This window comes from Erpetoichthys calabaricus, chromosome 1, assembly GCF_900747795.2.
Source record: "Erpetoichthys calabaricus chromosome 1, fErpCal1.3, whole genome shotgun sequence".
Classification (NCBI taxonomy): domain Eukaryota; kingdom Metazoa; phylum Chordata; class Cladistia; order Polypteriformes; family Polypteridae; genus Erpetoichthys; species Erpetoichthys calabaricus.
This window is the reverse complement of record NC_041394.2, coordinates 354638691-354663777: the sequence shown is the minus strand read 5'-3', so window position 1 is coordinate 354663777 and position 25087 is coordinate 354638691. Positions and strand designations below refer to the sequence as shown.

At 40.6% G+C, this 25087-nt stretch overlaps 2 protein-coding genes across 2 annotated transcripts in view; one reads left to right on the top strand and one right to left on the bottom strand.

Annotated features, from left to right (window-relative positions):
• Positions 1-25087, top strand: part of LOC114643527 (gastrula zinc finger protein XlCGF57.1-like) — a 318307-nt gene that overhangs the window by 226842 nt on the left and 66378 nt on the right. The gene's annotated exons all lie outside the window — the stretch shown is intronic.
• Positions 307-25087, bottom strand: part of LOC114643640 (zinc finger protein 420-like) — a 53560-nt gene continuing 28779 nt past the window's right edge. Inside the window, exons 4-5 of the mRNA XM_051932332.1 lie at positions 7032-7430; positions 307-2529 (exon numbers count right to left, since the gene is read on the bottom strand). Of these exons, the coding sequence (XP_051788292.1) occupies positions 1409-2529; positions 7032-7430 (1520 nt within the window). The 3' untranslated portion in view covers positions 307-1408. The remainder of the gene's footprint in view (positions 2530-7031; positions 7431-25087) is intronic.

Sequence of the window (25087 nt, the reverse complement as noted above, 5' to 3'; positions counted from 1 at the left end):
ATAGTTATTTATTCTTTCCAGTATTTAAATAATGTGCAATAACTCGATTTAGTTATTATTCTTTCCATTTGTATATAGCGTCGCAGAACTTTTTTTTTTCTTTTTTGCAACTTTTTGCACCATTTGTTTATTTGTTTACTTACTTGTTGTGTTCTACATATATGTCTGCACTGAAGGAGCTGCTTTTAATCTCATTGTACATGTGTATAGTGACAATAAAAGGCATTCTATTCTATTTATTGGATTAACAGAAAATATGTAATATGCATCATAACAAAATCAGACAGGTACATAAATTTGGGCACCTAAACAGAGATATGACATCAATACTCAGTTGAGCCTCCTTTTCAAATCTAACAGCCTCTAGACGCTGTCCTCCTATAGCCTTTGATGAGTGTCTGGATTCTGGATGGAGGTATTGTTGACCATTCTTCATACAAAATCTCTCCACTTCAGTTCAATTTGATGGCTGCTGAGCACAGACAGCCTGCTTCAAATCATCCCATAGACGTTCAATGATATTCAAGTCGGGACTGTGACGGCCATTCCAGAACATTGTACTTCTCATGAATGCCTTTGTAGATTTCCAACTGTGTTTTGGGTCATTGTCTTGAAAGGAGAGTCAATTATTTTGCAGGCTGAGAGGGGTACCCAAACTTTTTCAATGACTATAGATAGAATTTTAATTTTGGCATAGTAGGCACTATATTATAGACAGATAGATTCAAACTATTTAATCTCAAAACTTCAGAGTCCAATGCCGTAACCACTAGGACACACTGCCTGCCTCATTATGTCTTATTTGCTGGCATTCGTTTTTTTGTCAGTTGAGACTGGAATGTTCCATGGACTTACATCTCCTCCTCTGTTTATCTTTCTAGTGTGTGGCTCCCAGTTTTTCTACCGTTGGTGTTTTCATTTAAGAGTTACCAATGTTGGAGTCTGGAAATGTTTTTGCCTCTTCATCCGTCATTGCCTTCTAATTGTTACTACAGATGTGACCCATCTTTAGTTTTGTCTATCAGAACTGGTACTAAATTGTTTGAACATTTTTTTATTGATGCCTTGAGTTATCTTATGGGAACTCCAGAGTATTTCTGAAGACTACTCAAAGTGAGAAATTGCAACATTCACAATATTAAAATACGTTTCTTCAGGCACTATTGTCCAAATCTGAAAAATAATGTGCTTCATTCAGAAACGCTATTAGGTTTCTGTCTAATGGGAAGTTCCATAAGTTCATATCAAGTCTTCAAAGACTTGAATGTTCCCACATTAGAAACATTCAGAAGGCTTCTCCACATTATGAATTCTTATACTGCATGTGGACTGCCAATAGCACCTGCTACATTTCGAGCAGTAATACAATTTCTTCTGGGGGTCCCCATATGTTTTTTTTTTCATGCTGTCACGGTAGGAGTGAACCTCCCTCACTAACAGTATCACAATTCTGTACTGCATTTCTTTTTGGTCTCTTACGTTTGCCATGAAGGTTCAGTGTAGTCTCCACATTCTTCCCAATGGCATGAATTCTTGTGTGGTAACGAAGACCACTCCTGTCTGTAAATAGTTTGCCACATTCAGGACAGCAATATGGCTTCTCTCCAGTGTGAACTCTCATGTGCACCACAAGACTACTGTGTCTGGAGAAGCTTTTTCCACATTCAGAACAGCAATATGGCTTCTCTCCATTGTGAATTCTTGTGTGATGCTGTAGGTGAGTGCAGTTGGAAAATCGCTTACCACATTCAGAACAGCAGTATGGCTTTTCTCCTGTGTGAATTCTCAGGTGGATTTGAAAATGGCTCCTGCTGGAGAAATGCTTCCCACATTTTGAACAGCAATATGGCTTCTCTCCAGTATGAATTTTGGTGTGCCGGTAGAGACTACTCTTGTCAGAGAACTTCTTGCCACATTCAGAACAGCAAAATGGCTTCTCCCCAGTGTGAATTCTTGTGTGAACCTGAAGACTTTTCATTACACAAAATCGCTTACCACATTCAGAACAGCAATATGGCCTCTCCCCAGTATGAATTCTAGCATGAACCTGAAGGTTGGCGACCCTGGAGAACTGTTTGCCACATTCAGGACAGCAATGAGGCTTCTCACCAGTGTGAATTCTACTGTGCTTCTGAAGATAGTTGAATTGCAAAAATTTTTTGCCACATTCAGCACAGCAATAAGGCTTCTCTCCAGTGTGAATTCTGGTGTGGATGCGAAGATTGCTGTTATCCGAAAATTGTTTGCCACATTCAGAACAGCAAAATCTCTGTTCTCCCGTGTGAATTCTTATGTGAGTCTGAAGGATATTGACTCGCATGAATCGTTTGCCACATTCAGAACAGTCGTATGGCTTATCTCCTGTGTGAAGTCTTGTGTGGGTTTTAAGGTTGTCGCTTCGTGTGAACCGCTTACCACATTCAGAACAGCAGTATGGCTTCTCTCCGGTGTGAGTCTTTGCATGGGTCCTCAGATAGATGACTCGAGAGAATCGTTTGCCACACTCAGAACAGCAGTGAGGCTTGTCTCCTGAATGAAGTTAAAAAGGAAAAACAAATGCCCATTTTCAACACACCGCCCTTTTACTGATATTAAGTCACAATATTAAATATTTGCTTGCTGAAATTATGAGTAAGATTTTAAAACCATAAACAAATGTAAAATTAAGGTGCACATAGAAAGATACTCAATTTAAGAATTTGCCTAATGCTTTACAACTATTGACACATGAATTCAATCACTGGAGACAAGACGTCTAAATGCTAAACTAAAAATATGTGATAGGCCATTTGGCCATATTATTGGTCACATTATATTAAAGGACTCCCTCATCATTCTTCCTTCTGTATTACAACTACTTGCCACACAAGCACAGTCACTGCAGACAAAATATTTAATTGGTAAAAACAGAAAATATACATTTAGATCATGTTTGATTGACTAAACTGAAGAGGTTTTTGGTTACATTGTTCTAGCAACCCTGGATCTAAACATGAAAAAGATAAACTACTGAGGTGGCCATGGACTTTTTAAAGGGGGTGGAAATACCTGGAAAAGCAGGCAATAAAGAATAGCCTATGAACACAATGAAGGAGGAGGCACAGGCGCAGCACTGAGTAATTGTACACTCTCTCCGCTGCTTAAGCCTATCAGGCTCTGATATGTGGCTGTTGGAGGGTCTATGAAGGGAACTCTGGCATTGGGTCAGCTTACTGAGCTGGAGGATAGCATGGCATAGGGGATTGGCTTTGACCAGGGGGAAGCAGAGTGAGATGGCACTGGGTAGTGTGTATGAGCATTCAAAAAGACAAACCAGCTGGGAGCGCACAGCACCTCTGAACAGCATGGTGGAGGCAGCCACTGAAGAACCCAGCATTCCACCAGTGTGGCATTATAAATTGACTCATTCCATTTCTTCTTCTCTTGCATCTCCTAGTTGTTACATTGGTGTTAGTGGTGGGATAAGATTAGACTAATGATTTTTTTGTAATAAGGAGACCAAAAAAAGAACACAGTACTCCAGGTGAGACCTCACTAATGCATTATATAACTTAAGCATAACCTCCTTTGACTTGTACTCTGCACATTGTGATAGATAAGAAGGCTAACAGAAGATTAGGTTAACTGCTCCCGCATTTCTTGGAAATAAGAAAAAATTGCAGGGTGCAAGGGCCGGAGAGTAGAGGGAAACCGTTGTCATCCCGTTTTTTGTAAGAAACTTCCGCCTACTCAAAGCTGTGTTGTTGTGATGCAGAACTGTCTAGAAACTGATAGTGACAAGTCCAGTATGACTCTCGAGTCATTCTCATAAGGTGTACTTTTCAGATTTCAGACCTCTCATTGTGTATTCAAATCTAAGATGTTTACTTTGTAAATCTAATACTTTAGATGTACTTCCATTAAATTCCATCTGCCACAAATCTGCCCAAGCCTGTATGCTATCGAAATCCCTCAGTAACAATTTAGTCGATTCTCCATTATCTGCCCTTCCAACTAGTTTGGTAACATCAGCAAACTTATCCAGCTTACTGATTGCAGGTGCTGGTCATAAAATTAGAATATCATGACAAAGTTGATTTCAGTAATTCCATTCAAAAAGTGAAACTTGTATATTAGATTCATTCTTTACACACAGACTGATGTATTTCAAATGTTTATTTCTTTTAATGTTGATGATTATAACTGACAACTAATGAAAGTCCCAAATTCAGTATCTAGGAAAATTAGAATATCAATTAAGACCAATGCAAAAAAAGGATTTTTCGAAATGTTGGCCAACTGAAAGGTATGAACATGAAAAGTATGAGCATGTACAGCACTCAATATTTAGTTGGGGCTCCTTTGGCCTGGATTACTGCAGCAATGCGGCGTGGCATGGAGTCGATCAGTCTGTGGCACTGCTCAGGTGTTATGAGAGCCCATGTTGCTCTGATAGTGGCCTTCAGCTCTTCTGAATTGTTGGGTCTGGCGTATTGCATCTTCCTCTTCACAATACCCCATAGATTTTCTATGGGGTTAAGGTCAGGCGAGTTTGCTGGCCAATTAAGAACAGGGATACCATGGTCCTTAAACCAGGTACTGGTAGCTTTGGCACTGTGTGCAGGTGACAGGTCCTGTTGGAAAATGAAATCTGCATCTCCATAAAGTTCTTCAGCAGCAGGAAGCATGAAGTGCTCTAAAACTTCCTGGTAGACGGCTGCGTTGACCTTGGACCTCAGAAAACACAATGGACCAACACCAGCAGGTGACATGGCACCCCAAACCATCACTGACTGTGGAAACTTTACACTGGACCTCACGCAACATGGATTCTGTGCCTCTCCTCTCTTCCTCCAGACTCTGGGACCTTGATCTCCAAAGGAAATGCAAAATTTACTTTCATCAGAGAACATAACTTTGGACCACTCAGCAGCAGTCCAAAGGCGAGACGCTTCTGACACCGTCTCTTGTTCAAGAGTGGCTTGACACAAGGAATGCGACAGCTGAAACCCATGTCTTGCATACGTCTGTGCGTGGTGGTTCTTGAAGCACTGACTCCAGCTGCAGTCCACTCTTTGTGAATCTCCCACACATTTTTGAATGGGTTTTGTTTCACAATCCTCTCCAGGGTGCGGTTATCCCTATTGCTTGTACACTTTTGTCTACCACATCTTGTCCTTCCCTTCGCCTCTCTATTAATGTGCTTGGACACAGAGCTCTGTGAACAGCCAGCCTCTTTAGTAATGACCTTTTGTGTCTTGCCCTCCTTGTGCAAGGTGTCAATGGTCGTCTTTTGGACAACTGTCAAGTCCTAGTCCTAGTCTTCCCCATGATTGTGTAGCCTACAGAACTCGACTGAGAGACCATTTAAAGGCTTTTGCGTTAATTAGCTGATTAGAGTGTGGCACCAGATGTCTTCAATTTTGAACCTTTTCACAATATTCTAATTTTCCGAGATACTGAATTTGGGACTTTCATTAGTTGTCAGTTATAATCATCAAAATTAAAAGAAATAAACATTTGAAATACATCAGTCTGTGTGTAATGAATGAATCTAATATACAAGTTTCACTTTTTGAATGGAATTACTGAAATAAATCAACTTTGTAATGATATTCTAATTTTATGACCAGCACCTGCATATTCCTGTCCAAATCATTTATGAAAAATAAAAAGAGCACTGGCCCCAAGCCTTGACCCTTGCAGGACACCACATCATGCAATTTCTGTAAAAGTGCCCTTCACCATAACCTGTATTTGAGCCAATGCAACTGGAATCTTTAATAGTTCAGGACTTATGACATCCCAGTCTTTACAAGCTCATTTTAATCTCCCTTGTTCTAGTATCATTCACCTTTTCTAATATATTTCTTCCTAACTGTCTTGGAAATGGAAGAAGTCTATAACATCCACAACTCTGAGCAATCAAGAGTGAAGGGCCTTAGAAAGAGAGGTGACCAAGAACTAGGTGTTCACGCTGGCTGAGCTCTACAGAACCCGTGAGAAGATGGGAGAAACCTCTAGAAAGACAATCACCACTGATCAGGGCTCTATGGCAGAGTGGCCAGATAGAAGCTTCTCCTCAGCAAAGGACACATGTAAAGCAACTGGGAGTTTGCAAAAAATAGGCATCTAAAGGACTCTCAGACTGTAAGAAACTGCTCTGATGAAACCAAGAGTGAACTGTCTGGCCTCAATTATAAATGTCACATCTGGAGGTAACCAGGCACCACTCACTACCTGCACCAATACCATTCCAACTGTGAAGCATGGTGGTGGCAGCATCAGGGACTAGGATATTAGACAGTATCAAGGTTATGTTGAAGGAGCAAAGTACAGAGATGTCCTTAATGAAAATGTGTTCAGAGTGCTTTGGACCACAGACTGGATCAAAGTTTCACCTTCCAACTGGACAAAAGGAAAGACAACACAGGACTGGGTGAAGGGCAACTCTGTGAGAGGAGCACAAGAGGATATGCAGAGAGGAATGGCTGGTCAGTTCAGATTCAAGAATACCCCATGCTGAAATTGATGCTTCACACAATTACTGAGTAAAGGCTTGGCATATTTGTGTCAGTGTGATTATTGTAAATGTAAAACTGAATTAACTTTAGAAAAATCCTGTTTTTGATTTGTCATTCCAGGGGTATTGAGTGTTGCTTGATGAGGGTAAATAACGTGTATATAAGGATGTGTAGGGTGAGTGCTTGTGCAATGGGATTTGAGAGATGGTCTAGACCTTTTGTTTTTTAATTTAAAAAAAAGTCCTGAGGATGGAGATGATTGCCCCTTTGACTTAAGACCTCCAGCTTTAGAGAATACCCTCTCACAGGGAACTTGAGGTTGCTGGAAGCATATTTTAATTAACTGAAACAGATGAGGGAAAAAGGTAGAAAGTCTGCTTTGATCCTAGAGCAGTAGCGAGCTCCATTTTCCCTAACACAACAAAACAGGATTTCAAATGTTTCACATAAAAAGCACAGGACTTCCCCTCGCAGGCCCACACCCTGACCTCAAACTTGGATATATATATTTAGTTATTTTACACTTACTTGCTCCAGACTGATTTGTAGGTAGTTGCTGATCTTCCTGAGTTCCAAAAGATGAAGTTTCCTCAGTTCTCCTTATGCCAGACTGTGACGATTCAGACTTCACCTTCATAGAAGGCTCTAGAGAAGAGATGAACCCGATCACTGCTCCATCTTGACACCCACCATCTTCCTCGACACTCCCCACACTTTTATGTTTGTGCATCTTGATGCTGACAGACTTCTCCTCAGCCTCTTCTTTAATGCCCACTGACCCCAACTCACAGTCCTCATTCTTAATGCTCAAACTCTCCTGTTTAGGTTTTACACACTTCCACTCACTGTCCTCTCCTTTAACATTTATGGTCCTTTCCTTTGTGAAATTCGTGTCAGCTTCATACGTCTCCTCTTTTACATCCATCCCTGTTTAACAGTAACTGGTAGATTTTTTTTCCTCTCTGTGGAAAGAACAGAATTTAATTTCGTCAAAACTGCACCATTCATACAGTATCTACAGTACAAAATTTTAAATTTTAGAGCACCACCTCACATATGAAAAAGTTTGGGAACCCATCTTAACTGTTTGAATTTTTGTTTCTCATTGGCGGAGCTTTCAAAGTAGCAACTTCCTTTTAATATATGACATGACTTATGGAAACAGTAGTATTTCAGCAGTGACTTTAAGTTTATTAGATTAACAGAAAATATGCAATATACATCATAAAATTAGACAGGTGCATAAATTTGGGCACCCCAACAGAGATATGACATCAATACTTAGATTTACAAAAGGAGGCTCAACTAACAGCCTCTAGACGCTGTCCTCCTATAGCCTTTGATGAGTGTCTGGATTCTGGATGGAGGTCTTGTTGACCATTCTTCAATACAAAAATCTCTCCAGTTCACTTCAATTTGATGGACAGCCTGCTTCACATCATCCCATAGATTTTTGATGATATTCAAGTCAGGGGACTGTGATGGCCATTCCAGAACATTGTACTTCTCCCTCTGCATGAATGCCTTTGTAGATTTCGAAACTGTGTTTTGGGTCATTGTCTTGTTGGAATATCCAACCCCTGCATAACTTCAACTTTGTGACTGATGCTTGAACATTATCATGAAGAATTTGTTGATATTTGGTTGAATTCATCAGACCATCGACTTGAACAAGGGCCCCAGTCCCTGAACTAGCCACACAGCCCAACAGCATGATGGAACCTCCACCAAATTTGACAGTAGGTAGCAGGTGTTTTTCTTGGAATGTGGTGTTCTTCTTCCGCCATGCAAAGCGCTTTTGTTCTGACCAAATAACTCCATTTTTGTCTCATCAGTCCAAAGCACTTTGTTCCACAATGAATCTGGCTTGTCTAAATGAGTATTGGCATACAACAAGTGACTCTGTTTGTGGCGTGAGTGCAGAAAGGGCTTCTTTCTCATCACCCTGCCATACAGATGTTCTTTGTGCAAATTGTGTTGAATTATAGAACGATTTACAGATACACCATCTGCAGCAAGATGTTCTTGCAGGTCTTTGGAGGTGATCTGTGAGTTGTCTGTAACCATTCTCACAATCCTGTTCATATGCCGCTCCTGTATTTTTCTTGGTCTGCCACACCTGTTGGGTTTAACAGCAACTGTGCCTGTGGCCTTCCATTTCCTGATTCCATTCCTTACATTTGAACCTGACAGTTTAAACCTCTGAGATGGCTTTTTGTAGCCTTCCCCTAAACCAGGAGACTGAACAATCTTTGTTTTCAGATCTTTGGAGAGTTGCTTTGAGGATCCCATGTGTCACTCTTCAGAGGAGAGTCAAAGGGAAGCACAACTTGTAACTGACCACCTTAAATACCTTTATATCTCATGATTGGACACACCTGTCTATGAAGTTCAAGGCGTAACGAGCTCATCAACCAATTTGGTGTTGCCAGTAATCAGCATTGAGCAGTGACAGGCATTCAAATCAGCACAATTACAAGGGGACCCACATTTGTGCACAGCCAATTTTTCACCTTTGATTTAATTTCATACAACTAAATACTGTGTCACTAAAAATCTTTGTTCAGAAAACACCCCAGTACTCCGATGTTCCTAGGAAATGAAAGACATACAACTGTTATCTTTTTTTTGTTGAAAGGAGAGTCAATTATTATGCAGGCTGAGAGGGGTTCACAAACATTTTCATATGACTGTATATAAAGTGAGACTATTTAGAAAACAGACACCACAACATGCAAGACAGTAAGTTGTTACTCCTCCTATGAAATTGTCAGCTGTAGGAGGAAACTTAGAAGTGTGGCATGAAGGTCCAACAAGCTGGAAAAAAGACCATCTCACAAAGCTGTGGGTCAGCAGCATTCACTACATGGACTAAACATACAGTGTTGTTGAGGGTCTTAGAATTGTGTTTTCCGTTATGGTGAAGGTTGGTTATATAAATAGAGCTAAAGGATTGTGTTAAGAAATGTGTTAGGAAGGACAAAAGGGGAACTTTTACTTGTTTTAACTGTATGGCTTGTAACAAGAGGGTGAAATACACTTGACAAGTGGGACATGTGATTTTCTATTTTGTGGTAGTATGCATGTGACACAAAGACCATCAACACTTGGTAAACTGATCAATATATGAATATAACCAGTTGTACTCTAACTAGTACCACACGTCACAGTACAGCTTGGACAATCAAATGTATTTCATATGAACAGGTGTTAGTTTGATACAAGTTACCCGAAATGTCAATCTATGGACACACCACTAATCAAAGATAAGATGACTCCTCCACAGTATACAGAACACATCGATTCGATAAAATGTGACAATTAGAACTAATAATAATTCCCTAATAATTAAATAATTACAATCAGAATGGCACCTCCTACTTAGTAGTGCCATTCATATTCACAAAAACCAGTAAGTGCATGATTCATCAGATTACCAATTCCAGCGTTAAATTAAGCCAGTCATAAAAACCAAGCCTACCCAATGTAATAATTAAAATATATAAAGCAGGTGTGGTCCCCAGGGGGTGCAACAGCTCCCCAAACTCCCGACACAAAGGCTTGGACACAAGTTTGCTATGAACAGAGAGTTTTATTGTGTGAAACCCTTACAAAGAAGTGTTTCCCACACCATAACCACACTCTGATTTGACACTCCGTAATCCTGTCATCTCTCTTCTGCTCCTCCAGCAAGCTTTGTCTGCCTCCTCTCGACTCTGGCTCCCAGAATTGAGTCAGGCTGCTCCTTTTATCTAAAGCCTGGGAGTACTTCTGGTCAGCAGTCTTTCATTTATATACAGTATGTCTAATAATATGGAGATCTAACAGTCTCATCTTCTGTTACTACAACTGGAGTTAGAGCAAGTTATTGGATCTACTTAATAAAATTTGTAGCTGTGTTTAACCAAAATTACCAAAGTTCAGTAGCTCTAGTTTGCTTCATGGGATTCTGGCAAAAGCTTGATGCGCTGAAATGATTCCAGACAAAATATCTTCATTTTAAAAACTTTAGTTAAAAATTCAAAGTAACACAGTTAACACCAAAAGGAGAAAATTAATATAGCAAAGAAAAGTTCTTGTTAAAAAGCTTAAAATTCTTGTTTCATTTCTGTAGTGAGAAGTCAAGCAAAATGACCCTGTTTATTGGCTAATTAAAAAGATTACAATATGCAAGCTTTCGAGGAATATCTATATACCTTTCTATATCTCTGTATCTATATTTCTATATCTCTATAGCTATCTATGTAATTACAACTCACCTGAAGAAGGGGCCTGAGTTACCTCAAAAGCTTGCAGATTGTAATCTTTTTAGTTAGCCAATAAAAGGGGACATTTTGCTTGACATAATGGCTAAAACGGTACAACATCTTAGTTTCATTTAAGCTTGCTTATACAGTTGAACCATTTCTAAACGGTCAGAAAACTCCATGCTTATCCCATTTCTATGCTGTAAATGGGGTCTTTCAGTCCTGGCTAACACTGGAACCACCTTTTCTAAGCATTAACGGACTCAATTAACACTATCTTAGTTATACAAGGAAACATATATCTCTTATTTACTTACAGGGGATAAAAGGCCATACCATTGTATATGGTTATGAAAGAATTATATTCTACTAGCTGTGTAACCCTATGCTGTAAAAAGCCTGGGGTCCTAGAAACTATTGAAATCATCAGAAAAATAACTGAAATGTCGATGTCAGGTAATTGAAAGGAACTACTCTGGGCTTCTCTCTCTAGGAGGATTCGTTTAGCTGACAAGCTCACCTCGCTTATGTATTACAATACAATACAATTTATTTTGGTAGAGCCCAAAAATCACACAAGAAGTGCCACAATGGGCTTTAACAGGCCCTGCCTTTTGACAGCCCCCCAGCTTTGACTCTCTAAGAAGATTCCCAAAAAAAACCCTAGTAGGGAAAAAAATGGAAGAAACCTCAGGAAAGGCAGTTCAAAGAGAGACCCCTTTCCAGGTAGATTGGGCGTGCAGTGAGTGTCAAAAAGAAGGGGGTCAATACAATACAATACACAGAACAGAACAAATCCTCAATACAGTATAAAAATAAAAATTTTACAAGCATGGAGCAGAATTTAACGGTAGAAGATATCACATAATATGATTTGGATTTGTTTAGAGTCCTGGAGACCACGGGCATCAAGCTGCCTCCCCCATTTGGCCAGTGCTGGGCCAGCCAATCTGATTAAAGTACACCTCTACCTAACAATTCCTGCGATCCTCCTACCTGACAATTATTATTAGCGAAGGGAGGAAAAATAAAAGGGATACCATTTTGCCAATGTGCTTGCCTCGCTCCTGTATTAGTGGCAAAGTGAGCAACTCTTTTTTCTGAGATTTCATTTTGCCGCCGTGCTCGCCTGGCTTGCGTATCCTTGCAGGTGGAGCCCTTACCCAGACTCCACCACTCACTTCTGGGCTGGACAGACACACACACACAAACTTCCACACATAGACATTTAAATATAAGATTCAAATTATCATATGTACTTATGTATAAGTTGCGTCTTGAAACCTGAAAAATCGATCATAAAAATCAGACCCCGACTTGTACGCCCATTCAAAATTAATATATTATTATTTTTTTTTTACATCTTCTTGCCTCCTCCAATCTCTCACCAGTTTCTCAGACACATTGAAGTTTGTTGCAGCAGTGCAGTTACCAATTTCTTTCACCACTTCAATGGCATTTAATTCACTACCAGTTTCATATTGTCTTCTGATCGAACACTCCATCATAGATAAGGGATGCTCTTACGATAAAGGTGTATGAGGGTGTGAGATACAAAAAACACAAAACAGTGCAAGCGTCACTTCGAGTAGTTTGGTTATTACTGAGTGGTCACGTAGGCAAAATATATAGAAATAAAGGCCGTGTGCTCCGTGGTGACTCTCTCAGGTGGGCGTTAGCATATTGTAATCTCTTATACCAATATTGCGAGTTTTCCACATTCGACTTATATGAACGACATTATAAAATACCAGAAACTATATGGTAAAATCAAGTGCCCAACTTATCTGCAGAGAACTTAAATGCGAGTATATATGACAAGCAAACACTAATATGAGTTTAAATTAAAAGCATTAACTTTCCAAGATTGGCTCTTACAAAATTACTTTAACCCATTTCCACTTAATCTAAGGTGCAATAATTTAAACAAAATGTTTAGATCTAATGTACAACTTGCTTTATGCATTAACTAAACTTAAAATAGAGAAACACCCAATCACAAAAAGGTCCATTTTCCTGTAAGTTTTTGACCAACCACCATCCATCTAGAAATACTCTCCAATCCCCAAACACCAACCCAAAGAGGCCAGGCACCTAAATAGCCCATCCAACACCTGAGTATCATTAATACGTGATCCAGCCTCCCATGTTCACATGGAGAACACGCACATGTGTACTTGAGACGTACGTTGTGCAACTGGTTTGATCACTGAAGACACACAAGCCTAAGGACACCACTTTCATAACTGCACAAATATCTGACAGTTAAAAAAAAAAGTAATTTATGGACAAAGTCTTGGTCTTTGATTGACAATGCACAAAACATTTTGCAGTATCTTTACATAAAAAAATTCCTCTTTTGGACAAGGAATATGACTGGAAAACTGCACAAATATTATGGAGAATACTCCCCAAAAATTGCACTCTGTTCAAGCCCTCTTTTTCTAATTGAAAAATGTCAAAACAATATATATATATTATATATATATATATCAGCCGATTGGGGGAAGCTGCCCCCTTGGCAACATTACGGCATGACATTGTGATGCAATCGATGATAACTTGGTTATGAAATTCATTTGCTTTATTTGAGGATAAATTAAATAAGTTGCTACAACATCTGACAAAATGATGTCACTTGAATTAGAAACAGACACACGGTATATACACACACCTTACAAACTTAGTCGTTTTCATTCACATTAACTCTTTGAGGGCTGAATATTTTTTCCAAAAAACTCAGTTTTCTGAAAAGCACACAAAGCAATGGTTTCACAAATTAATCAACATGAAACATCTGTTGCTACGTGTTGTGGCTGCTGTTGGTGCATGTTCAGCACCTCTGGCTGCAGTGGCTGTGCAGGGGTGCCTCGATAGCCAGCAGGAATGCACTGTGGGCTGGCTGCCTGGCTGTCTGCACACAGCCACACTGGTGGTGGCAATCACAGTGTGACGCAATGTGGTTTCTACCTTTTCTCATCATACGTGGTGGTCCACTCGGGCGAACGCTGCAGTAGGCATATCAGCTGGTACCAATGCTGGTACCTCACTTTAGCTTTTGATCTCCATCTCCAGATCACTTGCATCAAATTACAAGTCCGACAAGTCAGAGTACAGTTCAGCACAATTTGCACATTTGCTTTAGTCTCTCAGCAGATGTCGATACTATTTTTGACATTGTTTGCTCTTCGCTACTCATGCACGCGTAGGAAATCGAGTTTAAATCAGCAAAGCTGCTTAACTTTCCTTCTAGCAAAGAGAGTCGGACTAAAACATAAGGGCGAGTTTTGATCGTAGTTTATAGCCGATTACCGTCCTCTACCCCTGACTTTTAGCATCAGCCTGACAAAAGTCGACATCAGCCCTGAAAGAGTTAACTTAGTCACCAAAAAGTAGCAACTTTTTTTTCCAAAAATCACATTGTAAAGTTAAAAACATGTTCATTTTGAGTAAAGTCAACATAAAGCAATTGAGTAATGGTAATATACTCTAGAAATTAAATGAACTGGGTGATTGTCTGATTCATTAAAGTAATGAAATCCACAGAAGTGGTTTATACACAAACCAGTAACAGCGCACTACACGTTATACACTTGACTTGAGTATTCCTAGTTTTCCTCCTCTTTCTTTCTCTGTACGTTTAGCATTCGTCTGCTCAGAGGTTGATGCGCTTGTGGCTTCCTGGGCAGCTCTTATCATCTCCACCCTACTGGCCTGCTTCTTCTCTTTTTCCATCGGCATCTATTTACGTTTAAACTGATTAAATCAGTGTATGTGTTGCAATTACTTAGTACGTTTTCCTTAATTTTTCACTTAAGCCTTCAATCTGCCTCAAGAATGATTTAAGATATGAAGAGGTAGGGGGAGTGACGGCAAAGGTGGTAGGGAATGAGAATGGCACACATACGCATGCGCTGCCCTGTTGGCCACTGCCGAGAGTTGATTCTACAATAAAATAAAAGAGGAATAACCTTGGAGGTCAATCATCACCCTGAAAGTGGATAGTAGACATCACGTAGTATATGTGTACCAAATTTCAGGTCAATAGGTGAAACGGTTTGCGAGCTACAGGTGATTTAAAATCCTGGACAGACAAACGGACAACGACGGTAGCGAATTATATAAGATTATACTTGTAAATGTCACAGCTAATAAATATCATTTACTAGAAAAGGATTCAAAAAGCTGTAAAACCTGCTTATTTTGAGTAAAGTCAATTTAAATTAGCTGTGTAAGAGCAACATACCCCAAGACAGTGGAGATTTGTAAAGGGTGCCGCATCGCCCAAATACTTTAAAATCTCTACTTAAATTAATTTCATAATGCAAAATAACCATGAAATAAGTCTGGCAGGTAGAAAATTCTTTGTTAGTCGTGATAATTATACTTCAAAGACACATGATATTCTATATGGTGTTCCATAAGGCTCTATCATGGGTCCACTGATCTTTTCGATTTACATGCTTCCGTTAGGTCAGATTATCTCGGGGCACAACGTGAGCTACCACAGCTATGCTGATGACACACAACTGTACTTATCAAAAACGCCTGATGACCCCAACACTGTTGATTCACTGACACAATGTCTCACTTGTGTTTCTAAATGGATGAGTAGTAATTTTCTCAAACTACATAAAGAGAAAACAGAAATTTTAGTGACTGGCAAAAATAGATATAATAAAGTTAGTAGAAATAAACTGGATGCATTACGATTAAAACTCAAGGCAGAGGTAAAGAATTTAGGGGTAACTGTTGACTGTAACCTGAACTTTAATCACATATTAATCAGATCACTCAGACAGCATTTTATCACTTAAGAAATATAGCAAAAGTTAGACTTCTTATAACACTGCAAGATGCTGAGAAATGAGTTCACGCTTTTTTTTTTTTATCAGTCGACTAGATTACTGTAATGCTCTCCTCTCAGGACTACCCAAAAAAGACATAAATCAATTGCAACGAGTACAGAATTCAGCTGCTAGAATCTTAACTAGGAAAAGAAAATCTGAGCACATTTCTCCAGTTTTGATGTCACTACACTGGTTACCTGTGTCATTTAGAATTGACTTTAAAATCCTACTTATAGTTTACAAAGCCTTAAATAATCTGCTCTATCTTATATTTCAGAATGTCTTTCACCTTACACTCCAAATCGTAACCTTAGATCTTCAAATGAGTGTCTACTTAAAATTCCAAGAGCTAAACTTAAAAGAAGTGGTGAGACGGCCTTCTGCTGTTATGCACCTAAAATCTGGAATAGCCTGACAATAGGAATTCGCCAGGCTGATACAGTGGAGCACATTAAAACATTGCTGAAAACAAATTAGTTTAACATGGCTTTCTCATAGCTTCATTTTAGTTTAATCCTGATGCTCTGTATATTCAATTAATCGTCATTATTATTCATGATGGCTTCAAAATCCATGCTAACCCCTACTTTCTCTTCCGTTCTTTTTCTGGTTTTCTGTGGTGGTGATCTGCACCACCACCACCTAATCAAAGCACCGTGATGTCCCCACATTGATGGATTAAAGGCCAGAAGTCCACATAACTGTCATCATCAAGTTCTTCCATGAGAACCCCGAATACCATGAGAACTGATTGAGGTCATTTATGTTAGGTAGAATGCCTAGAGTGGGCTGAGTGGGCTGAGTGGTCTTGTGGCCTGGAATCCCTGCAGATTTTATTTTTTTTTCTCCAGCCGTCTGGAATTTTTTTGTTTTTTCTGTCCTCCCTGGCCATCGGACCTTACTTTTATTCTATGTTAATTAGTGTTCCCTTATTTTAATTGTTATTTGTCTTGTTTCTCTTTCTTCATCATGTAAAGCACTTTGAGCTACGTTGTTTGTATGAAAATGTGCTATAGAAATAAATGATGTTGTTTTTGTTTAGTTGTGCAACATGCCTGATGTCAGCACATGTCAACATCCATTAAAAATTGGTATCCGACTTGTATTTGCTTCTTTTCTGTGTAAATTCTTGTATTTTCAGATTGAAGGATGCTCGCGACATGAGAGTCGATACAAGTTTGTGATCTTTTGACAAGCAGGTGACCTTTGGCAGCCCTTTAATTGGTTGCTTTCAGATTTTTATGGGGCTGCAGCTATCTGTGCTTGGACATGCCCACATTTATTGGCAGCGAATCAGTATTGTTTCAGTTTTTTTTAATCTAAATGTGATTGGACAATCATCGACGCGCTATGTCATGTTGGCGTCAGTGGTTCACAGTTCACACCCGCCTTTAACATTACCTAATTATAGATGAGCGAGTGTGACTTTACTGAAATGTCAACTTCAGAAATCAAAGAACATCCAGTTATTTCTTTAATGAAACACCCCTTATAAATTGTTCACTTGAAGAACAAAAGAAGATAAAGAAGCTCAGACCGGACTGACCTAACTTAACAATTCAGGAGCAGACAAGTGACTGAGGGCGAGCTTACACGGGCTTTTTCCCCACTTTAGCTCCACAGGTGGCCAAGACCTGTCTGAGAATGATTGGTCTACCAGGAAAAGCTGGCATAAAAGCAGCTCCACGATCACCATGTAATCAGAGCACTTCGGACGTGTCTCCTGCCTGCTAGAGTCCATCTTCCCTGGGTGTGTGGTCACCAGCGAGTCTCTCACGACCAGTGGACAGTGGGCATATGAGTTACCTCTGAGGCAGAGAGGGACGGGCAAAGGGGTGAAGCAGCCTGGAGATACCACCAGAGTGGTCAACGCTGATCTTGGAGCTCCACTTCTACCGGCTTCTCCAGCAGTCCCGCCTCTTCAGGCAGTTGAGCACGTGTATGAGATATACTGTATATGTGTTTGTGGTTAGTAAGATAATAGTGTGCCTTGGGATGATTTTGGTTACAAAAAGTGTACCCCTGAAGAAAGAAAAGATGTCAAACACTGCTCTCGACAATAGTATGAGGCTAAATTATTTTGATGGGCTTAATTTTGCTTAACATCTAGATGAAGGCCACAGGATCAGCATTAGAAGGCGCAACAAACTGGATTGCAAAACTCGACACACCCTGCCCACCAAAAAAATTAACGAAATATAGATTTGTTTGTGCTTAGTAGAATAGTGGTGTGACTTGTGATGATTTTGGTTACAAAAATCAGAAAAAATTTGTTGGGAAGCACTGTCCTAGACAACAGCATATGGCTAAATTGTTTCTAGCAGGCTTAGTAAGTACTTGGTAAGTAACTGAGAAATTGACTGTAAATGAGTGCAAAATTTAAGATTTAGGTTGGACTTATGCTGTGGGTTTAGTACAAAACAGATTTTTTTTTTTGGGGGGGGGGTTATGTTTTTAAGATGTGGGCATCTGTGGATCTTACAATGTGAATTTGTGAGGTAAGCCAGGTGAGGTATGCCTGGCAAACTTGCATAGGACTGGACAGTCTGGCACCAAGTATAGAATAAAATTAGGGTAAGAATGATTCTGTGGGTGTGGGATGCAAGACTTGAGAAAAAAAATAGAGGATTAGTGATTGTATGATGTGGATTTATGGAATAGAGTGGGAATGGCCAAGGACTGGACACTTTATTAGCAGAGGCAAAATAAGATGTGCATTGGATGTGTTATAGGACAGACTGGAAGTGCACATTACTGGAAGATTACAGAGGTGGGAGTGGGGACATTTATGGTGTGGGTTTTGGCAGAATGGGGAACTGGGCAAGTTGGTAGAGGATTGGGCAATGTAGAGACAGGTGTAGTATTAAATTTGGGTGGCAGGTGCACCTGTTCCTTTCCACATCTATAGGGCAAGTTATGGGAAGAATAAGAGGACTGTGGATGTCACAGACTGAAGTTTTGGAGCACAGAAGAAATGGGAAAGCTGGCATCAGATTGGGCAGCATGGTGGAAAAGTATAGTTATACGTTTTAGCCTGGATTTGTCTTATGGGTCTGGTATGGGACAGGCCAAGATGTGTATTGACATGATGATGAGGACCACCAGAACATCTGGAATGACCAGATAAAGATACTACCGAATAAATAGATGTGAAATGCACTATAGGATAGATACATGCTGCTTCAGTTTGTCCCTCCAAAACCTACACTCTAGCCCAGATGTTTTTCACCAGACACCACTGCCCAACAATCTTTTTGTTTTTTTCATTTTGGTACGAGAGTTTCCTCTCACTACATTTGTATTCATTCTCATCTCGTATCCAGTCCGACTCTTCTCCAGTTCGTCTTTCTCTTTTACTAATCAGAAGTTTAACGCTCGATTGAATCTTTGTTGTTCTATTTTACGGCCGGCAGGTCACCAACTCCTCTCTGGTCACTCCGGACTGAATGGAGAAAGAAGGCACAATTCACAGCACTTTGTGTACGGAAGAGGCGACTTCTCGAAGTCGGCAGATTCAGAAGGACATGACCGAAGGAATAAACGGAAAGGGACGAGGAGGAGAAGGCGACGCGAAACAGAAACGGGACTCGATGATGCGATATAAACAACAGACACCAAACAACGACAAAGGGGGGGTGGGGGGGTTCACAGAGAGATTTACTAGAGCAATGTTTATAGCACAACTCAGGGTTAGAAGGACACGAACACGCTTGCGTGTCTGTGACTGATCCCGTGCGTATTAACGCTGAACAAAATCTCAAACCTCCTTACCGTCTGTCTCTCTCGGTGATGTGATTCTTCGGTGTTCACGCTCATGGCTCACGCTGCACAACAAGCTCAGCTGGTTTGCTGCCCAACTGTGGGCGGCACCTCGGCTTCGCTTTCCGACGTCCTTGATGTCGTCACGCGGTGAGCACTGAGCATGCGCCTAATCCATAAGCGGAAATTCAAGCGCAGCAGTTCAGACGGTGTGACTTTTTGCTTGAAAAGAAAGTGTGCGAATTTGTGAAGAAAACAGGAAGCGGGTGTCGGTGTGCCTCATGCCTCTCGGGTGAGAACTGTGATACTGTGACGTCTCTGGGGCTACTAACGTTTGGCAGACCGGTCAGCTCGTGTGGCCCGGTCGATTTAGGCAGTGGACGAAAAGTGCGGGCGGTTTTGAATGATCACATCAGCATCCAAGAAAAGGTAAGTGAGCCGAACTTGGGACACTGCACTTGGCGAGTGCCTGATTAGACGGGGCGAACGTGAACCTTTTGTTTTCAGCTGCTGTTACTCACCCACTTTCGCCTCGTCCTTAATTTTTACACCAAGTAGCAGTAGTTTTCGTTCTGATGTTATTTTTATGTATATATGTTATGTTTATGATCGACTTTTTTTATTTGATTATTTCCTTCCTAGCTGAAATGCTCGTTAACTAACTTATGTAAGTGTAAGTCGGTTGTAATTCATTGAACGGACATCATCTAATCAATGTGTAGATTTAAGAAATATTTAGATAAGATCTGAACTCTTTGTTTAAATTCCATACCTAGATGTGGTATGACAAAAAATAAAATAAATCGGTTTCAGAAAACTGGTCCACGTGCCACGCCAAGTTTCTTTTTAAATCTTAAATCCGTTTAAAACTGTGCACGTGTGGAGCCCATGGACCCGATAGGATTTTAACAATTGTTTTAAAAGAAATGAAAGACGCCATTTATGAGCCTTTGTAAGGCATATTCCACCAGTCCCTTCAGAAATGAGAAGTACCAGAAGACTGGAAAGCTGCATTTGTGACTCTAGTCTTCCAGAAGGAAGACAAAATGGACCCTGGTAATGACAGACCAGTAAGTTGTACTTCTGTGCCTTACAAAGTTAAGGAAACTATAATAAGAAATAAATTAGAAAATCACCTAAACAAAAATAATTTACCAAATATCAGGTGGCATGGGTTTATGAGAGGGAGGTACTGCCAAACCAAACTTTTAGATGTTTTCGTTTGTTTGTTTTTTGATGAAGCAACTGGAATAATCGACAAAAATAAAGCATTTGACATAATTTACCTAGACTTTCAAAAAGCCTTTGACTCCGTCATCCCACACCAAAGATGAACTCTGAAACTTGAAGTGGAGTCCCTTAGTGGACTGTTTTTTGGACCCTCATTACTTTTTCTGATTTATAATGACATTGATTCTGCCATAGTTGGTAAATTTGTGAAATTCACAGATGGCACTAAAATTAGAGGGATAGCAGACACTGAGGAGGCAGCACAATAATTCAAAAAGGAGTGCTTTTCATCCTTTGTTGAGGTGTATCCACTATCATCTGAAAGACAAATTATACCAGTTGTCTGTAATGTGCAAAACTTAATTGCATTCCTATTGATTCAGTGTACTTGCCAAGATGCCAACCATCACACACCCCATAACCCTGAAGTCTGCTTCCTACGCTATTTAATAAAACATAAAAGAACAGAGTTGAGGTGGGCAACATTGGAAAAATGAACACATTTGAGCATCATGTTTTAGCAGTATTTAGCAGTAATGAGTGAAAGTGCTCTCTGTTTACAAAAGCACATTCATTAGAATAATCTAGACGAGCACAGGCCATTCAGCCCAACAAAGCTCGCCAGTCCTATCCACTTAATTCTTAAGTCGAGTTTTAAAAGTCCCTAAAGACTTTCTGTCTACCACACTACTTGGTCTCTTATTCCGAGTGTCTGTGGTTCTCTGTGTAAAGGAAAGCCTCCTAATGTTTGTGTGAAATTTCCCCTTCACAAGTTTCCAACTGTGTCCCCATGTTCTTGATGAACTCATTTTAAAGTCACCATCTTGATCCACTGTTATAATTCCCTTCATCATTTTAAACACTTCAGTCAGGTCACCTCTTAATGTTCTTTTCCTTAAACTGTAAAGGCTCAGTTCTTTTAATCTTTCCTCCTAACTCATCCCCTGTAGCCCTGAATCAGCCTAGTCGCTCTTCTCTGGACCTTCTCTAGTGCTGCTATGTCCTTTTTGTAGCCTGGACATCAAAACTTCACCCAGTACTCCAGATGAGGCCTCACCAGTGTGTTATAAAGCTTGAGCAGAACCTCCTGTGACTTGTACTCCACACATCAAGTGTCAAAGAGAAAAACAACAGGCTCAATTATTTAGCTCACAGAATTAAGGATTTATTTGTAATTTTTTGGGTAGAAATGTGACACTCAGACAGAAGATAAAGTATGCCTAATGGCTCTAGATTTTAGTTGAGAACTTCAAGCATTTTTAAATATGTTTTTTTGACCAGGCTGCCCACAGTCACCACTTTATATTGTATGTCACGCGTGTGCATCACAGAGTCGCCTTCCACATTCCTCCCGGGTATGTGGTACCATCCCGGACAGAAAGGGGGTTGTGAAAGGTGCTATATAGCGCCTGACCCGGCACAGACTGACGCAGAGGCACGTACTTAAATAAAACAATCTTTTATTTTTCTTCAGCCGTGGGGCACGCCTTCACCGTGTCCCACAGGCCCAACACAGTCCCAAAAACACTCACACTAACCACAACACAATTCTCTCTTCTTTCCCACCACTCCTCCTCAGGCTTAGTCCTCCTCCTCCCAACTCTGGCTGTCTGAGTGGTGGTGGCTGGCCCTTTTTATATCCCACCCGGAAGCGTTCCAGGTGCTTGGCCACCTGGTCCTAATTGCACTTCCGGGTGGGGCTGAAGATATGACCAGCCAGGCTGCTGACTCCATGCAGCTCCCCCTGGTGGCCATCCGAGCCCCCAACCAGGCTGTGGAGGACTCCATCTCCCATGGAGCCATGCGCCAGGTTGGGGAATCATTGGCTGCCAGGTAGGCTGCCACCAAGCGTCCCGGGGGAGGTATTGAACAGTCCATGGCTGCTCCCCCGGAACAGATGCAGCAGGGGCGTCCCTGCCGGGCATGGCACCCGGCTGTCCATTACAGGGTGTTGCTATCGTCTTGTCTTTTTCTGTCTCCACAGTACATGGAAACTGACTCCTCCCTTTCCAGTCCCTAAAGCAGGACCACCAGGAAGGAGTTGTTACTTTTTTTCCCCGAACAACCAGAGCAAAGGAGCTCCTCAATCATCCAATGACAGACAAAATAGCCATTGTTATTCTAGCCACGTTATTCTGGTGGCAGCGGTTCTTGTTTCATTTTCATACCTTGGACCGTTGCTTTTGTTTACACCTTTAGGTAAACGGGGCAGCTGGGTTGGCACCCCAAAATTTATCCTTGTTTGAGCCTGTCATTCCGTCGAATGACTACATGTACAATGACATGTTCTTATCAGAGTTCAATTGCATGTGGCCCTTTTTCAAAATTTTGCTGAGTTGTTTAATGCATTGAACTTTATGTAGGTAACTGCAGCTTCTTATGAATTATTAACTGCCATTTCAAAGGTCAGTGCTTCTCCTACTTCCAGAGAAAATCATTGTAACAGAGATACAAAAATGAATAATTTAAGATCTATCCTGAACTTAGGAACATACTTTTCAGCACAAGGCACTGTATAATCTAACATTCTGTTAGCCTTCTTAATGGCTTCTGAACACTGTCGGGAAGTCGATAGCTTGGAGTCCACTGTGACTCCTAAATCCTTCTCCTAAGGTGTACTCTCGATTTTCAGACCTCCCATTGTGTATTCAAACCTCACATTTTTAAATTCTTTACATTTACTGACATTCAGTTTCATCTGCCACAAATCTGCCCAAGCCTGTGTGCTGACAAAGTCCTTCTGTAATGATTTGACAAATTCCAGATTTACAGTGGTGTGAAAAACTATTTGCCCCCTTCCTGATTTCTTATTCTTTTGCATGTTTGTCACACAAAATGTTTCTGATCATCAAACACATTTAACCATTAGTCAAATATAACACAAGTAAACACAAAATGCAGTTTTTAAATGATGGTGTTTATTATTTAGGGAGAAAAAAAATCTAAACCTACATGGCCCTGTGTGAAAAAGTAATTGCCCCCTTGTTAAAAAATAACCTAACTGTGGTGTATCACACCTGAGTTCAATTTCCGTAGCCACCCCCAGGCCTGATTACTGCCACACCTGTTTCAATCAAGAAATCACTTAAATAGGAGCTGCCTGACACAGAGAAGTAGACCAAAAGCACCTCAAAAGCTAGACATCATGCCAAGATCCAAAGAAATTCAGGAACAAATGAGAACAGAAGTAATTGAGATCTATCGGTCTGGTAAAGGTTATAAAGCCATTTCTAAAGCTTTGGGACTCCAGCGAACCACAGTGAGAGCCATTATCCACAAATGGCAAAAACATGGAACAGTGGTGAACCTTCCCAGGAGTGGCCGGCCGACCAGAATTACCCCAAGAGCGCAGAGACGACTCATCCGAGAGGTCACAAAAGACCCCAGGACAACGTCTAAAGAACTGCAGGCCTCACTTGCCTCAATTAAGGTCAGTGTTCACGACTCCACCATAAGAAAGAGACTGGGCAAAAACGGCCTGCATGGCAGATTTCCAAGACGCAAACCACTGTTAAGCAAAAAGAACATTAGGGCTCGTCTCAATTTTGCTAAGAAACATCTCAATGATTGCCAAGACTTTTGGGAAAATACCTTGTGGACTGATGAGTCAAAAGTTGAACTTTTTGGAAGGCAAATGTCCCGTTACATCTGGCGTAAAAGGAACACAGCATTTCAGAAAAAGAACATCATACCAACAGTAAAATATGGTGGTGGTAGTGTGATGGTCTGGGGTTGTTTTGCTGCTTCAGGACCTGGAAGGCTTGCTGTGATAGATGGAACCATGAATTCTACTGTCTACCAAAAAATCCTGAAGGAGAATGTCCGGCCATCTGTTCGTCAACTCAAGCTGAAGCGATCTTGGGTGCTGCAACAGGACAATGACCCAAAACACACCAGCAAATCCACCTCTGAATGGCTGAAGAAAAACAAAATGAAGACTTTGGAGTGGCCTAGTCAAAGTCCTGACCTGAATCCAATTGAGATGCTATGGCATGACCTTAAAAAGGCGGTTCATGCTAGAAAACCCTCAAATAAAGCTGAATTACAACAATTTTGCAAAGATGAGTGGGCCAAAATTCCTCCAGAGCGCTGTAAAAGACTCATTGCAAGTTATCGCAAACGCTTGATTGCAGTTATTGCTGCTAAGGGTGGCCCAACCAGTTATTAGGTTCAGGGGGCAATTACTTTTTCACACAGGGCCATGTAGGTTTGGATTTTTTTTCCCCCTAAATAATAAAAACCACCATTTACAAACTGCATTTTGTGTTTACTTGTGTTACATTTGACTAATGGTTAAATGTGTTTGATGATCAGAAACATTTTGTGTGACAAACATGCAAAAGAATAAGAAATCAGGAAGGGGGCAAATAGTTTTTCACACCACTGTATCTGCCAATTTAGGTAGCTTGGTATCGCCTGCAAACTTAACCAGCTAGTTGTTTATATTCCTATTCTAATCGTTTATAAAGTCAGTGCCCTCCATAATGTTTGGGACAAT